General features: G+C 40.5%; 1 protein-coding gene across 2 annotated transcripts in view; it reads left to right on the forward strand.

Moving 5' to 3' along the window:
* The window catches only part of Egfr_1 (epidermal growth factor receptor), a 101,051-nt gene that overhangs the window by 54,336 nt on the left and 29,369 nt on the right, over positions 1–17,346 (forward strand). Inside the window, exon 1 of one of the 2 annotated variants that reach the window (XM_011197963.3) lies at positions 13,255–15,370. The exons of the other annotated variant lie outside the window; for it this stretch is intronic. Within the exon in view, the coding sequence (XP_011196265.2) occupies positions 15,100–15,370 (271 nt within the window). The 5' untranslated portion in view covers positions 13,255–15,099. Of the gene's footprint in view, positions 1–13,254; positions 15,371–17,346 lie in introns of those variants that run through there. 2 annotated transcript variants of the gene reach the window in all.

The following is a 17,346-nucleotide window of genomic DNA, read 5'->3' on the forward strand; positions in this document are numbered from 1 at the left end:
GAGTGCTGCATATGTGTAGGATTAAATTGTAAAACACGTTGTAATTAGCGTATAAAGCGATTGTGCCACATTTCATACAAGTTTTGTGCACTTCAGGGAATGTATATGTAGGTACATACTTAAAGGTATATAAATGATATTTATGACATAATATTTCTATGAATATACATTTATTTATTTCTATATGAAAAGATACATTTAAGTTTCTATATTTACGAAATAAAAAAATATAAAATTTGAAAAAAAAAAAATTAATATTAAAATGCTAATTTTCCAAGCTTACCTCAATAGTAAGCCAAACTGCATTTCAAATATTATATTTGGCTTCTTATGATAGAGTAAAGCAAAACTTTGTGGACTCCACGAACTAATTCGGTTCGGTGCTGTGACAATAATTATGTGCCACCTTTAAGTGTCTTATATCTATAATTTTGGGAACACCGTTAATGTTGGACTCAGTTTCTATCATGCTGATTTCTGATTTCAACAACCAAAACGATCTTTCCAGCTGCTGTATCTTAGGAAGGCTCTTTTCGCCGTAATCATTGGTGTGGTTACTGGACATTGTCCAATAGGTACACATTGGAGGTAGGCGAAGGGAATTATTCGAGCACTTCTACTTCAATGCCCAGCATTCGTCAGGCTACAGTTAAAATACCTGGAATCGACCGTCTTAAGGAGGTTGCAATAGCGCCAAGCACTTTGTTGAATTGTGAGAGACTTAACGGTCCGTTAGGAGTATTTGGGTACTACCAAAGACAGTCGCAGATGTCTATGTGAGATACTCTGCAGTAGTGGAGATCTACGCCTTGACCTAACTAACCTAACCAACAGAGAAGGGCAGGGAAAGGAAGTGCGTTCGGTTAGCAAGAGAACTGTCACTAAAATTCTACTGGTCTTAGCGCTGTTCTTTTTCCAGTACCAGTACATGGTTCGAAATTTAATATAGTTTTGTCTCCAAAGTAGTTGTTTCGCATTTCTACAATTATTCATGGTCCGCAGTGACTCCCTTTTTCTGTTTCCTCGCTTCACTACACGTATTTTGACATCCTTTAATGATCGACACTTGGCACCCGAGGAAATTGGTGCATCTTTCGTAGAACCATTCACGCGCGTAATCAGCCCTGCAGTTGGTTACACCTACATGGTGGCTTTCCTTGCCACACCATGTTCAATTTGTTGTTGCGTTAACGAACTTTTTTCACCTGAAATTCCACAGAAATCACCGTCCATCGCGTCAGTACGGAGAGTATTTGCCAAAAGGCGCAATTTGTTGCACTGCTGTTGTCACTGTCACTTTTTGTGTTGCCACAACATAACTATTTGCCACCGCAGCGCCGAATCGAAAAGCGGCACAAATGATTAATTATGATTTGTGCACGTAAAAGTTGGATGGACACTCGGACAGTCGTCCATTGGATCGCGCTGGTGATCGGCGCTCGCGTCCAGTTGCTAGTGGGTCTCATTAGGCAAGCAATTTCCAGTTTGTCACTGTCATTTGCAGGCAGCCCATGCCAACGGCCACCGGGTCAGTGCTTAAGCTACAAAAAAAGAGCGCGTAAAGCTTAGCCCTTCTACTGGACCCGTTGACCAGCCGAGGACGGGGCGATTTGTAAATGTTCAACATGCCACGACAAAGTACGCAGCCGATAAGCGGACGGGGGTGTTAGGGAGATGTGGAGTGTTGTCGTGAGTGGCATGTGGTGCGGTATGGCGGTTCGGTGTTTATTGTTTTAGTTGTTATTGCAATTGTTTTGCTTGTGGTGCTGCGCTGCGGCTGCGCATTTGCACGATTTCTCATTGTCTTTACTTCGTGCGGCATTGGATGATGCTTTGGAATGTGGCATCACAGACGCGTCGTTGCTGCTTTGCCTCCTCCGTCTTATCAGCGGCCGGCATCACAATCGTCGTTATTGTCATGTCGAACTTCATGCTGGTACACATCGGCCACTTTGGTTGTTGTAGTTGTTGTGCTGATTGCTGTTGCCGTCGGTTGTACTTTGGTGTTTGCGAATTTTTTACTTTTTGACTTGGCTTCTTTTCGTGGCGCATCTCCGGGTGTTAAGCTTATATGAAAAGTAGTACAGTGTGCTCGTCTGGCAATCGAGTTCAATTGAAAATTTGAATATCAATTTTCATCCATTTGTCCACAAGGCTATAGATTGCGGAAGACGAGAAGTTGGAGGTACTATTTTTTCTCAGTTCATATCTCAACCATCTAGTATGGACTAGTCCCCCGTTTACAGAGTATTCACTGGAGTCGATGGAGCGTTCAGAAACGTATTTTGAATAAATCTGTTACATTGCGGACGATGAGACTACTTGAGATCTTTCAATTTCAGTTTAAACTAAGTAGTTTTCAGGGTCTTTCTCTTAGTCCAAAGTTCAAATTTAGAGTAAATCTTTTCATTTAACTCTTTTTATGGGCCGTTACTTTTTGGTAAACTGGTCCCAAGTATTAATGTAGAATAATTTTTTTAAGATTTAAGGGTCCATCAACCCACAGTGCGTTGACCAGCTAACATACCAGTGTGAGGTTCAAAGTTCCACATCACACAAGGTCCCAGCGTCTTTTGCCAGCAGCGCTGTGCAGAGAATCCTTACTAACGCTGAGACAACAGCGACACAATGGAATGTTGCGGCTGCATTTTCTTGGGACCACTGGTTGCTAACTTTGTCAAAGTTGCAATGTTGCAAGGCTGAAATGTTGGCGACGATGTTGTTGTCGTTGCACGTTGTGGTCGTCTTGGGTTTCCGCAGCGCTGGCCATGTGGTACGCTATCAATTGTTAAAGTCAAAGTGGCAAATCGAAGTGGAAAACATGGCTTTGTTGTGGTTGTTGTTGTTGTTGCTGTTGCTGCCGTTGTGCCATGCTGCCAGATAATGCTGGCTAAGCTGCAATTTATGGTGGGCAATCGCTCTTCGCTGATGCAGGCATGCATTCTATGCACACATACATACTTACATGTGAGTGTGTGTGTGTTGTTGCTTCATGTTTTAGAGGCAAATGACTGTTGACTACCAACCATTTAAGGGTCCATCGTTGGCAGTTGTTGTTGTTTTTGCCTTAAATGCAACGGCAACAACTTGTCCACAACGTAACAGCGCAGTCACAGTAACTCTTCCCCCTTTTTACCCCTGGCAACTGTCACAACACTCAACCATTTTCGTTTTTGTTTTGTTTTGCAGCATCCTTGAGATTTCGTAATGCTTTGTGGAAGCCTTAGCCGATTATCTTTTAGCCAACACACTCGTGCATATAACTTTGTGCCTTGTTTTTGTTGTTGTTGGCGATTATTTCTCAGCGGTGTTACTTGCTGCGTTTATCTCCACATAGTTCTTGTTGCTGTTGTTGTAGTTGCCACCAATTTTGTTGCTGCCGTGTTAAATTCGCAAGGGTACCCAGTCTTCGATGAGTAAAGAATCTACACGTGTACATATTGTCTGCTAGCCCTGCTGATTACAAAAGCGAAAACATAACGATGCCAACAACAACGCCGCTGTTGATGACGCCAACAACGATGTTGCAATAAGCGCAGTGCAACACGTATTTACAACAATGCTTATATTGTATGCACTTAAAGTTATTAGTGTTGTTGCCTGTTTGCCATTGTGTACATGACCAAGTTAAATCGTAAATCGATGCGCCAAATGACGGGGCAGTCAGCAGCCGGCAGCGGCAGCGGCTGTGCTGTGTAGCGGAGTGTCGAAGTGAAGGGTTTGGCTTGGTTAATCGGGAGGTGGAAAATGCTAAAGAATTCAGCATGAAATGAGCTTATAGCGATAGCGATCATTAGCTTGGTGTTGCTTCCTTTTATATTTATATTTATATTTAGATATATTGGAATTTAATCTAAGGTTATATAAAAAGAAATTATGAGAAAAAACAAAATTTTTGATAAATACATCTCGTAAATATTCTTTATTGAAGAAGCCTTGTTAATTTCAAAATAACTGAAGTCTGAAGATCATATTCAGAAGCTCCAGATTAATAGTAGATCTTCCACTATTTTTTTTTTGTTCGCAGACCAGGCTCCCTTATACCTCCATGGTAATGTAAATCGGACAATTTAATTGGGGTGTCTTTAATACCAATTTGAAACGATGAAACTATCTGTTCCAACCATTAATAGTGTGGTTTTACTTCCTCCCAGTGGTTCCCAAGAGCATTATATTTTCATGCTGCTAAAATCTTCTGCTCATGAGATATTGATTTTCAATGGGATAGCTCATCAAACCTCCAACCACTCAAGTGATATGAAAAAGAGAGGTGACCTCAACTGGCTGCGTTTGATCCAGACTTATCGCCAAGGATATTTTTTTAATGATATAATGTCTTAAAACATGAAATCCCTATTTTTTACTTTCATATATAATATATATAATAGGAAAAGATACTGGACCCAACTCACAAATCTCTGAACATACATTCTCTCTACTATCTCGAGAACTATCGGGAAGTTCTGTAATGTTCCGTAGATTTTTCCGAGTTTCCTTAAAGATAACTAATTCTGTGACTATACCAGACTTATACCAAGTAGAAACAGGAAAGGATATCACTTTACAGAACAACTCTTATTCAATTTGCAAATTAAACTTTGCCACAGCACAGCTGTGAAGCTCATTCCAACAGACATTTAACGCTTGAAGCGGAAAATTTGCCAACTCAGCATATGCAGGATCTCGGACAGAGTCGCACAGCTGCAGACGTGCTAGATGGTGAAAGAAATATCACAGAAAGACCAAAACAAAAACAAATGTAGTAAACAACAGCAAACAATAAGCGCAGTCGCAGTGCCACACCAAAGCGCACACGAGCCATTTTCTCATAAATATCTTTGTATATATGGTTGTTTGTATGTAAATAAGAAACAACGAAAGCTAATTTCATCATAACTCAGTCACTGTTTATCACCCTACTCGTGCGATTTTTTTCTGCCATTGTCCAGCATTACTGTACGGTATTGACGTTGTTGGACTGTGTGCAGTCCCAATTGGTCCGCTGCTCGCTGGGTAGTATGTATGCCAAAAAGCAAAAACAAAATATTAATTTTCCGCGAATTCGTTGTGGTCCTGACTGCATTTTGCGCCTTCGTGACAACGTCTAAGCAGTAGCGCTGGCAACAAGGCGATATACACCGGTGAACGCCGATCACCTTGGCTGGACAGTCACTGGTTGCTGTTGGCTGTTTGGCTTTTAGTTTGCGGCGCATGCGCAAGAAACAAATTAGCGACTGCAATTGGGATGTCGTGTGGAATTCGTAGAAAACGGTGAAGCGCTCTTCAGTGCAGCGCTTAAGCGAAGAACAATAATACAATTGTGCAACACAAAGCAGAAAGTTAAGCTCAACAATAATCGCCGGACTAAGTGCTGAGCTTGATAGTGAGCTCCAGCTGAAGAAGAAGACAAGTAAGAGGTTGATCGCTGATTGTTTCAGCATTTTGGGTGGCTGCTTGGTATTTACCATGAGTATGGTCGCGTATAGTTAATTGAGTTTGTTTGCCACGGTCACTGACTTTAACCCCAAGTAACGACGTTAGAGCTGCTAAAGCACAGCGCGTCCATGACAATGTCATCGTTGTTCTTTTAGCGATCGCGCACAATGAAGAGTGGAAATTCACTACAAGCTAAGAAGTTGAGAAGTGAATACTTGTTCATTGAAGCTTAATAAATTTAAAAAAAAAATTGCAAAAAAATGTCACTCAAACAAAATCAACTTTACCGTCATTACTCGAACTCCAATAAAAATCAACAAGTAATTTCGCGCGAATTTTCGGCGATTAAAATATGGTTAAAAAGAATATGAAAGAAGGCTACAAATTATTCCTCTTTATGAGTGTTTATTCATAAAGGCGCGAAATGCTTAAATGCGCGATAAGAATCCCCCTACATATTGCGCCGCTGCGCCGTGTATTGTCAATTAGTAATATAAACAACATAAAGCTTCAAGTTGCCGCAGTCCAACTGAGTTTAAGCGCGCCTTCCTCGTCATATTTTTTTATTAATTTTTCATACAACACACAGAAATCTGACTTACTGATTAGCTTGTTATTTTTAGCGACAGCTGCGCATGCGCACAAATGTTTACTTTGGTCGCGGAGGGTTCTAAAGAAAAAATATATTTGTTTTCATTTAGTATTTGCTCAATACGCTTAGTTTGGCGTAAGTGAGACTCTTAAACGATCGTGCGTTCCGGATGTTTGTAAGCTTTCCGGTGGTGTTGTTCGGCCTAGTAAATGGGGTTTTGAGATTGATTCAAAATCCTTTGGACCAAATCTCCACTTGCGATAAGCCGCAGAGCATGTAAGAGGTGGTATTAGTTTGATGAGATAGATTTATTAGTCCTCTTTAGTCCCTTCGAGGTTCTGAGTTCTTTTCACTTTGGATCTAAAGCTTGAGCTTTATGATAGATATATGATAGATATATTCAAAGAGAATTAGAATTAGTGAGATCTTACTGATCTTAGTTGTGGACAAGTCGATCGATCTTTTTTGGGTCAGTCCTCTCGATGCTCGGTCTTTTGAATTACGTTTTCACCTTACTCTCCGTGGTTCGCGTGTTAAGTTCAATTGAGCGTCGAGCAATTAGACCATTCGAAAATAAAACATTTTAGCAATTACACAAACCGATTTGCCAAAGAAACTCGTGACATATGTATGAGTCGCGTCGTGCGCCGCATGTCTTCGCACTTTGCGCAAACATTCAAAACGCTCATAAATAAGACAAATACGACGCTGTTGCTTAGCAAACTCGACAGCGTGACTTGACGCTTTAGTGGCTGGTCAGCATTTCACTTTGTGCGTATTATTCATTTAATTTTCTTGTTCTTGTTGTTCTCAGCTCAATTGAACATTTTCGTTTGGGCTTTAACCTTTGTCGAACTGTTGTTGTTGCTGTTTTCATTTTGGTCCAAGGAAAACACACGCACAAGAGAAGAGAAGAAAAAATTCTTGTGACAATTAAGTTTAGGCACTTTAAGCCGATTTGCTGAGCGCTTTGTCGTTACCGTTGTTGGCCGACGCGTTCGCTTGCCGGCCCAATTGTCGACATATTGGCAGAGCAGGCGACTAATTGAGCCAACACCAGCGCGGATGACAGGGCAGCAGCATCGAGCGACATTTCAGAGCAGAGACTGATCTTCCGCGCGAGCTCTAAAGCTGTTGGACCACTTCAATGCTTTAGAAAGCCAAATATATAATGTTAGATGAGTTGTAATGATTACGCGTTGACATGTGCGACGTCGTATATTTTGTAGTTTTTTTTTGTTGCTTCATGTGAGCGGGGTGTGGGTAAATCAGGGCTCTATTTTGCTCTGTATTTTGATACTATACTGTGTTATTGTAGTCAAGGGCTTTACTTTTGTTGTGGCGTCTTAGGCATGTGGCAATAATGTCTAAGCCAATTATAAAGCTTAGCGCCCAGCCCTTAATTAGAGAGCATAGCACGTGCGTAAGTTTTGTTGCTGTTAGATGAGTCTTCATTTTGGGTTTCTTTAAGGGTTCCTTTGTTTTGTGTAGCAATGGAATTTTTGAAAAAGAAAATTATTTTTATAAATTATCTTTCTTAAAAAAAAAGTAAAGTAAGATGTTCTTTATGTGATTTCTCCAAAGTGACCTCTGACCCCTTTTATCATTCGTATGGTTTGCTCTTTCTTAAAACCTTATAAACAGCAAGCACACTTTTTGTGATTTCACAGAAAAGTGAAGTTAGCTGCGATTCCCAAATTTTGAATTAGGCTTACAAATCAAGAGGTGAAGGGGAAAAATAAAATACACATAGGCTAATGAAGTTTTATGATCAACGAACGATTATAAGTACTTTCACACTTTGAATTTTTTTTCTAATAAAATGTCTTATAAAAAGCCTTTAACAATAAAGAAGAATATAGATTCTAAGCTGTGACACCTTCTTGTATAAAATTATATAATAACTTCCGCTTTATTCAAACTTTCGCATAGTTATCATTTTGTCTATAATATTTATTAAGCGCAACCTTCAAATCTTGGGGAGTTTCTCACAAGGATTTAAACTAGTTCACGCCTGAAGACACATCCGTATATGTTTCCTAAGCTGTTGGCATATCAATTACCCACGTTACATATTTGTAATCTCAACCAACAACTGTTTCGGCTTTAATGCCTCAAGAAGCAACTACAAGTTGGGCAACAACAGCCCAATCCCTTCAAGAAGACAAAAGAATTTTCCAATCGGGCAACATTGAAGGAATGCTGGGAATAATTCGGTCGTGGTCTGTTTTCGAGTATGGATTACACTTGTTGGCAGCTGATTACAGCATCCCTGCCGCTAGGAGGGCGCTTAAGCTGAAGTGCAGATTTGCTAACTGCAGCAGCTTCGAGAGGTTGCGCTGCACGAATTACACAAGACACTTTGTTCTTTTGGCAGTTGCACTTGTGTGAACCATTGTTTTGGCAAACGCCGCCTTGAAGTGCATCTTTTTGCTTAACGTTTTGTCTTCGATTTTTGTTTTTTCATTTCACCTATTCCTTTTTTGTTTTATTTATTTTTGTTGTTTTATATACACAACCTTCGAATTGGCAGCGTCCATATTAACTGTGTTGGCACGATGACTTGAAGTACATCGCCTCCATAGGGTCCAATGAGCCAAGGCTACAAGACGCAAGTGCATATGGTGCAACAACTGCAGTGCAGCTGAGGACGAAGCAGCGGGATGATCTTTTGTTGAGTGCGTCGCTATTGTTGTTCGCTCATTTTCAACAACCTGCTCTCTATTGTTCACCACGTCACCTTTAAGGATCTGCGAGGGACATTATAAATTACTGCTTTCTACTCATTTTAGCTGTGACTCCTCTGCGTCTCAGCCGCGTCTGCAGAGATTCTCGTAGATTTTCTAAAAACAAAAAATGAAATAACAGTCGATTTCGAAGTAAAAAAATGTAATTTGTATGCTATTGCGCTTCATGGAAAACAAATCTCAAGCAGCTGTGTATTGAATGCTGCTCTAAATAATTGTTGTTATTGCTATCGGCCCTACCTTCAAAATCCATACATACATAGAGACTCAATTGAGTACCTGCGGGAAAGATTCGTTCCAGCTTGATTTGATTGTTAGTTTCGGGTATTGTTGTTATTGTCTACCGGCTGCTGCTGCCGGTCCGGTGATCAGCGTTGTTGATCAGCATGGTGATCAAGAATCAACGATCATCGACGATCAGCGCTACAAAACGCTTTACGCTTTCAAAGTTCTACAACCGTGATTGAAGCGTTCTCTACTTTACGGCGCTTTGTTGTTTTTTGTGGTATCGGGTTGCGCGTCACGGGCGCATAATGAGCTGCCAGTCTTTGCTCCGAACGCCTACCCGTCAAGCTATCTATTTTTCATGCGGCCGTTGGTAGCTTGTTCTTTTCGATTTGTAAGTTTTAAGTGGGGGTTTCTCTATTTATACGCCTGCCCGCTGCTGTTGGTGGCATCCATCAAAATTTAGCCGAACAAAAAGAAATTCGACTCGAAATTGTTGTTACGCCTCTGTGTGTGTGTACGGCTACGCTTTGTGTGCTCGCAAATCAAAATCATTGCCTTAAAGGTTCAATTTATTACCACAACAACAACAACAATAGCCATGAAGTGCACAGTCACGAGACGACTCGAACACGATTTGATGGAGATGGAGTCTGTGATCGCTGCGATCGCATAGATCGCCGTTTTGGAGTCGGTCCAGCGCAGCGCAGTCCACAAGACACAGCGTCCGAGGGACTGTGGCGGTGTAAATGAAGCGCGTCGCACACAAACAAACAAACCGACATACTTTCGACTGCCGATCGTGCGCGCTGATCGTGTCTTATTGACGAGAATGCTGGAGCCGCGCCGCAGCGGCAAACAATCGATTATGCAGCAAAGCTGAAAGGGAAGCCTTCGTCGAACGCGTCGCGTCTGGCGTTGATGTGAAAGATCGTTAGTCAAAATTATGTAGGCATCACTGTGTGTGTGTTTGTGTTTATTGTTGGCTCTATTGTATTGTGCTCGCAGCAGATCGCGATTTGTTAGTTGTTGTAGCATTACATGAATGTTGTTGCTGGTTGTTGTTGTTATTGGCTGTATGTCGGTAAATGCGCGTTTCGAATGGCGTAAAGTTAAGTGGTTATCTGTTTGGAGTGGATCTGGCGCTGACTCTACAAGTATCTTCGTGTACATCGTTGCGTCGGCGCAAAGGTGAAGCTTCAAGCGGAGCGAGTGTGCGCAAGAGAGCGGGGGGTGTGCGGTTGTAGCGGAATCGGTGTTGCTAACACTTGTAACAATTGATTGCTGGAATGCGCGCTTTGATTTGGGTCAACATTTTTCCATTTTTTTTTTTGTTTTTGTTTTTGTATTTCACCCAGCCACATTTTTATGTTTCAACTTGTTGTTGCTGCTGTTGCTTTTTGTTTTTGGTTATACGCTTGCTGCGTGTTGAAGTGTTATTTGGTTTGGTTCGATTACTTGCACCGCTGACTGTGTATATTTCGAGCCGCATTGGATTTGAATGTATTCGAAAATTATATATTTGTGATTAAATACATATTTACATACACAGTATGTAGCTGCAACATTTATGGCTCTATTGAGTGGCAGTTAGTTCGTGTATGCCCACTTCTCTTGTTGTTGTGGTCGAGGTGGTAACAGTGATTGTGTTGTGGAAAAAGAAAAATTGTCAGTTAAATGGCTGGCAGCTGTTTTGTTTAAAATTTGGGCTGCATATATTACAAATATACCAAAACAATGTTAATGAGAATTTCAGAGAAATCTTTTAATTCGAATATTTTAATGGTTATTAAAGCAAGAATTTTCAAATTAATTTTCTTAATACACTATGAAACCCGTTCGACCCACCGTTCACCATCGATTAAGATTGAACCTGGTTTGTTATTAAAACTAGTAGTTTTGAATATAAAAATATCGTTTAGATAGAGAGAGGTTAGGTCGGGCAAATGAATACATTCAGCATATAGAATAGGAGACTGGCTTTGACTGGCTTTTCGAAATATGATTCCCAATTTCCTGGATTTAGTGTGGTCCAAAATCAGGCTCTATATAACCCCGTTCTTCAGAGTGACAGGATAATCAAGTTTTTGAAGGTTCACGGTCTTTCATTAAAGCCTAAAACATTTCTGAAGAACGCCATAAATAGCAGCTCCACAACAAATGCCAATTTTTTGCACACCCCCATTTAAGAGCAAACATATCTTGTCAAGCAGCATCCCGGCGCCCAGCCGCTCAAGTACGAGGGTCCCTTTGTCAACTCAAGTGCCACACAATGCAAGTCCACTTCAAATACAATGCCAAACTAGGTGCTTACCAATAGCGCACTCGCTCGCCTATTAGAAATTGTCAATTCGAAAGTATTTTGTGCGCAACTAACTATGGTCAAAAGACATTAGAAGAAGTCACAGCCCGAACAATGGACAGCGGATTAGAGACCAAAAGACAAAGCAACGCCTCTGTGGGATGGCGCAGCATGTATGTAGATTTGTGTGTTGCATGCAACACTTCACACCGCGCTGCTGACACCTGCCGTGCGGAGCAACAGTTGCTTTGGCTGGCAGCAGCGCTGAAGTGAAGGCGTTGCCAATGTGTTTTGTAACAGGCGTAAAATCAAGAAATGAGCATTTTGACTTTCGTTAGTTGCACAGCAACAACAACAACGAGAGTGCCACAATATTTTACAAACGAAAAGATGCACTTGCCTGTTGGCCAGCGGTTGTTTTGGTAATCGTCGAGGATTTTCACAGAATTCGAATTGCACGTTATAAAATTTATGTTCATGGCTGAGTGAACGGCAAACGGGCAGTGGGACCGGCCTTTCAGCGGGTGGTAATTCAGTGCGCCTGACTACCTGAGCTCCGTCTGTCAGGCCGCATTTGGTTGCTGCGCCGCCGTGAGTGCATCGATTTGTGGCAACCCGTGGTCGACAGCGGACAGGTGAAGGTTGTCATCTTTCATTGCGTGGCTTTTATTATCAGCACCGCATCGGTTTAACTATTGTAAGTAGAAGTGCCGATGAAATTTGATTCCCGCACATATCTTTGCTTGCGGCACAGCATTCGGAGCTGAGCGAATGTCGCGCGTGTGGATTTTAAATTTAATTTGTAGTCTTTAAGATTGTCTTGTGGAAAGTTAAGTGTTTATGTTTTTGTTTGTATATATACATACAAATGAGCATGACACTGCCGCTACTCGCTGCGATAGCCGTACAGTAAAAGGCCCTCGGGCGTCTGCGCCGCTGCTGTCCAGCTAAGGAATGTTCATAATTATTCTTTATTTATTAGTTATTTATTATCTGTTATCAATGTTTTATTCTTTTCTTCTTCTCTCTATGTCATTTCAGGTAAGAGATGCAAATTGCTGTTGTGATTTCTGTGGTATTGAATATCACTTCGTGGCAATCGCTGGTCCGTAGATTCCTTTAAATATGTGAGTAATTGAATCTTTGTGCATTTCTGCAGGATCTTTATCAACACAAGTAAGTTGTCCTTTTCGCTTTTCGTGTGACATATGCGTAAATACTGTTGTTTGTTTGCTTAGTGGTAGACTGGCGTCTGTCTGATTGTCTTCGATATATTGGACAAATATATTCATTTACAAATATATATATATATATATTATATTGTTCTTGTATAGTCATATGCTTTAAATAAATAATGGTTTATCCGAGGTAGTATTATGTGTAAATAGATGTTCTCAAGTGGTGATGGCAATACCATATAAATGCTTAGGTTAGGTTCGAGTTTTATCTTCATAAGCGATGAGATCTCTCTCAATTCAATTGGAAAGGATAGCTGTGCTTTAAATGCTTAATAAAGCTTAACAAAACGATTATATTCCAGCTGTGATCTAACATATAGAAACCATAGATGATAAATTATGGCAGGAGCAGAGCATGACTTGATCTGGAATCAATTCATATTTGAGAACTATAATTTTTTGTCGAAGGAAAATCCATTAGAGTAAAAATTTCTAGGTAGTCAGGATCGACATTGAAGCTTTTATTACAAATTATAGATCGGACTCGCTATAAGTGTTGCAAAGTGGTTGATTAGAGGTATATTCTCAGAATATGAATCGAATGAAGTTCTCAAACTACCTTCCATATAAAAATGTATTTTTTTAATTTAAATCCAATTTGCTGAATATTATAATATATAGAAAAGCATGATGTGAACTATATAGTTCCATGAGTTGCTCTTATATGAGATTGGAGCTCAGAACATTCCATAATTAATTAATAATTGCGCTTGAGCTGTATATTAGCCGCATTATATTGAGAAACCCGTAAGCAAGCTAATAGGCATAGCACAAGTAAGTGTGAAACGCTTAAAGTCATTAAATAATAAAAATAAAAACTGATGAAAATCGAAAACCCACGCGTCCAACGAGCGCATAGACTGCAAAACACCTCAACTTATAAGGCGAGAACTTCAAGATCGAGCAAATGTCTTTGGGATTGTCTGCAACACACGCACACCATAAAATACACCGAAACATCTTAGGGTTGTATGTATTTGGTTTTCTTGCACAATACTCGAAACCGTGAACTCAAACATGCCAAGTATACTCGCCTCAACTGGGCGCTCAGGTGAGCGACGCTCAAACACGCAACACCTGAGCGCGCTCAGCGTCACCAAATTCGCCGCTTCGCCGGCAAGATCGAATGTGGTTTTGTTATTGTTATTGTTTTTTTTGTTTTTTTGTGTGATGTGATCTTCGAATTGAGCCCACTCTCAAATGCTAAGGTTGTTTTCTTCATCACTTTGTATACCAAAGCGACGGTATCTTCCCTAGTTTATTGTGCTGCAGTGAAGCCGGCGTAGTTGACGATCGCGGCGAATATCACAGCTGCTATTGGCAGTGTGTATTTGTTGTTTGCCGTTTACCTGCTTTGGTTCATATTTGAGTTACCTGTATTTCCATTACGTCTGCGCGCGTGAGTGTGTTCGTGAGTATCTGTGTGTGATTTTTGCCTGAATTCGCCTCATTTCTGGTATTGTTGGCTAACGTACCAAACTTTTGGAATGATTTCCAACTTCAGTTGAGAGTAAAACGTTTTGTCGCACAGAGGCCGAAACGCACGCGGACGGTGTTTTGATCATTTTGCTGTTGAGAAAGAAAATAAAGAATATGATGATGAAAAAATTTTGTTAAATGACAAGAGAATAATTGGAAAAGTGCAACTTGTTGGGTCGTTTGGTATTGTTGTTATCATAAATTCGTATTCGTGTGTTGGGGGTTGTGTGTTTTTAGTGCTTTGAGGCCAGATTTAGTAAATGTTTCCATATAATTAGAAAAGTGTGGAATGTGGTGACTTCGTTATACCCTTTTAAACTGAAATCAAGAATTAAATTCGAGTGCGCAACGCGACATATTGTTTGTAGAATTCTAAAAAAAATTGCAAAAAACACGTAACTAATTGGAACGCGTCGCGCTTGTAGCAAAAATTAATTTGCAAAACAAACAAAAGATACGCGATCGTCGGCGGCACAGATCTGCACACACAAACAAACGCAAATAGAAACCGAATTCAAAAGGCAGAAGCGCACGCGGTAAAGGGTGTGTGTGTGTACACAGTGAATGCGCTGCCCAGTCGAACGAGCGCACAGCCAAATCCAACTCCGCCGCGCGAGGAGTCACTTGGCTGCTCGTTTGAAACTCGTTTAGAGCGCAAAAAGCCAGCAACGCCGCGCCAGTTCAACACGGACGACGAGCGAACGAAAAGCGAAAACTTCGCGGCGCGCGTACTGCTTGCAACGAAACGCGAAACCCCACGAAGTTTTCTGCAGTGCCGTGCAGTTTGACTGCAAACGGCGCGCATGCGCAAATCAAGTAACAAAATATTTGCTTTCGTGTTTACAAATGGATGTGTGTGTATTGTGTTCGCTTAAATAATAAGTGCGCGACAAATCAGAAAGTGCAATATTTATCTGGAAAGTTTTGAGAAAACAAATATTTTTTGAAATAACAAAAATCTGAAAATTAAACAACAACGCTTCAACGCTCCACTTTGGATTACGCGTTTCTGTAGAATGCCGTTGCAGTGTCAGCGCTCCTGCTGTCGTAGTCGTTGTAGTTGTTGTTGTTGAGCATAAAATGCAAGTATTAACGCTGGAGCGTTGGACGCCAGTGCTGCTGCTGCTCTTGCTGCACTTCTCCGGCTGCGTCGTCGACACGGCGCTGGCGCCGCGCAACCCCCGACAGGGTGGCGGTAAAAATGGCCGCACGGAACGTTATCGCAGCACGCAGCAAGCGGCGCGCAAGCGTCACAACAGCATGGGCGGTAATGGAGTGGGCGGTGCGAGTGGCGCAGCGGCGCTTGCGCAAAATCACGAGCACAATCACACGGAATTTGTGAAGGGAAAAAGTAAGTTTGCTTAAGAACTAGAATAAGAGTAATAAAAAGGAAGATAGTAGAGTAGAAGTGCGGTGAAATAAATAATTTTACATACTTTATTTATTATTTTTATACGCTTGACACTCCGAAGTTTTCACTTGTCAACTCGCAAATAAATAAAGCCGATTTATGCGTTGTCAAGCGCAAATCAATACTACTACGCGCCGGTGGCTTCTGTCATTAAGCACAACACACGCAACCGTGCGCTTCTCAAGAACTGTCTGCTGGCTGTCTGCCTTCTGGTATGCCTGCTAGAAGTCGCTCACGTTAGCCCCAATAGCTCACGCAATACACACATATCTTTCCGATAATTCGCTATAAACAAATGCAAAATCTATACAACTGTCGATATGTAAACGCGCTTGCGCGCCGAGCTAATTGGTATGCAAACGCTGGTGTCCATAGTTCACTCCGTTTCGTACGTGCAACGCATACTGACGTCATCTAATGTACTCGAGCCATTCGTTTTAATATGTGAACCGTACCATAAATGGGGTTTTCTACTTTTTGTTATGCCTACTTTTTATTGTTTTTTAATTTTATTATTTTTGGACAAATGCCTTTTGCGTGTTTTTGTTGTGCTTGCTGCTGCCGCATTTTGTGGCTCATTTGGAATTTTCGCGCCAACAAATGCCATCAATCTTTCACGTTCTAAATGCGCGTTGCTACCAAAACGGCAGTTCAAAAATAGCAAAATGCGCAGCTACAACAATAACAAAAGCACATATTTCGCCGCTTTTGTGGCATGTAACTTTTGTGAAGATTTAAGCCTGAAAGCAAGCCATATGTCTTAGTCAGCTGCATTGTGTGTTGTTATTGGTTTCAGTGGGGGCTTATAGGTTTTCATAAGTATGAAGTTATATATATTTTTGTGTGTTTAAAAATAGCTTCCTACATGTCTTTATCTTATCAGCATCACGCAGCAGTTCAGCAGTTCGGCAGCTAGAGACTCGCTGACTGTCACTGTCGTTGTCGCTACCAAATTTCCACGGCTATCCGCCGTCAACGCTTAATATTTTGTTTGTTCTTATTTAAAATGTTGTATTTGTATTGTTGAACTCCGTTCAATTTGTTTGTGTGTGTTATCCGTATCTTATTTGCTTATATTTATTAGGGTTCAGTTGGTGGGGCAGCTTCGAACGCTGTCGCGGACATATTCGGCTATTATAAATTTCATATATTCACCTCATATGTATGTATGTATGTATGTATGTAGGCACTGATATACAAATAAAAAAAAATAGTCAGCACTGAATGCACTCCGCTTACTAGCGCGATAAGTGCAAGGCAGTTAATACCCTTTACTAACAATCTCCCTCTGTAACAACTACAACTCACTGTCAATGTGTAGGTGTGTGTGTTTGACTCGCTGATTGCACTTCACCACCTGTAGCCGCTGATTTTATGCTCGAAATTCGTGCCTCAAATGCTGTAATATTTTATTTACTTGACTGCATACATATGTACAATCATGTAAGCATATAAATATTGTCAATTGTGTTAAAAAATAGCGCAAGTAATTAATTAAATATTTTTTTGTTTACTCTATTTATTTTTTTAATAAAATAGTTAAACAGTATATTGCAATGTTTGTAATAGAAATTTGGGTTAATCGATTTTTGGACTCAAGGCAAGTCAGATAATAAAAGGTGCAAAAGTCATCTTGTTAGTTTTTGGTAAATAAAATTAGTTTTTTTTAATTTGTTAGAGTTGTATCATACGTAAGATAACAGTTTATAGCAAATTTTTTTTAGAAGTTATCCAGTATAAGTATCATCTGATATATGGAATAGATATTATGTAATAATATACAGATTGGAACAAAAACCTCCTTTACATATATACTAAAGCCTCTCAAATATACTTCCAATAGACTATAGTATCCAAAAAATATGGTCTTAATTTATTAATACTCTCTAAATTTGAGTTTTTAACCTTGGTTATCC

This window comes from Zeugodacus cucurbitae, chromosome 6 (genome assembly GCF_028554725.1).
Source record: "Zeugodacus cucurbitae isolate PBARC_wt_2022May chromosome 6, idZeuCucr1.2, whole genome shotgun sequence".
NCBI classification, from domain to species: Eukaryota; Metazoa; Arthropoda; class Insecta; order Diptera; family Tephritidae; genus Zeugodacus; species Zeugodacus cucurbitae.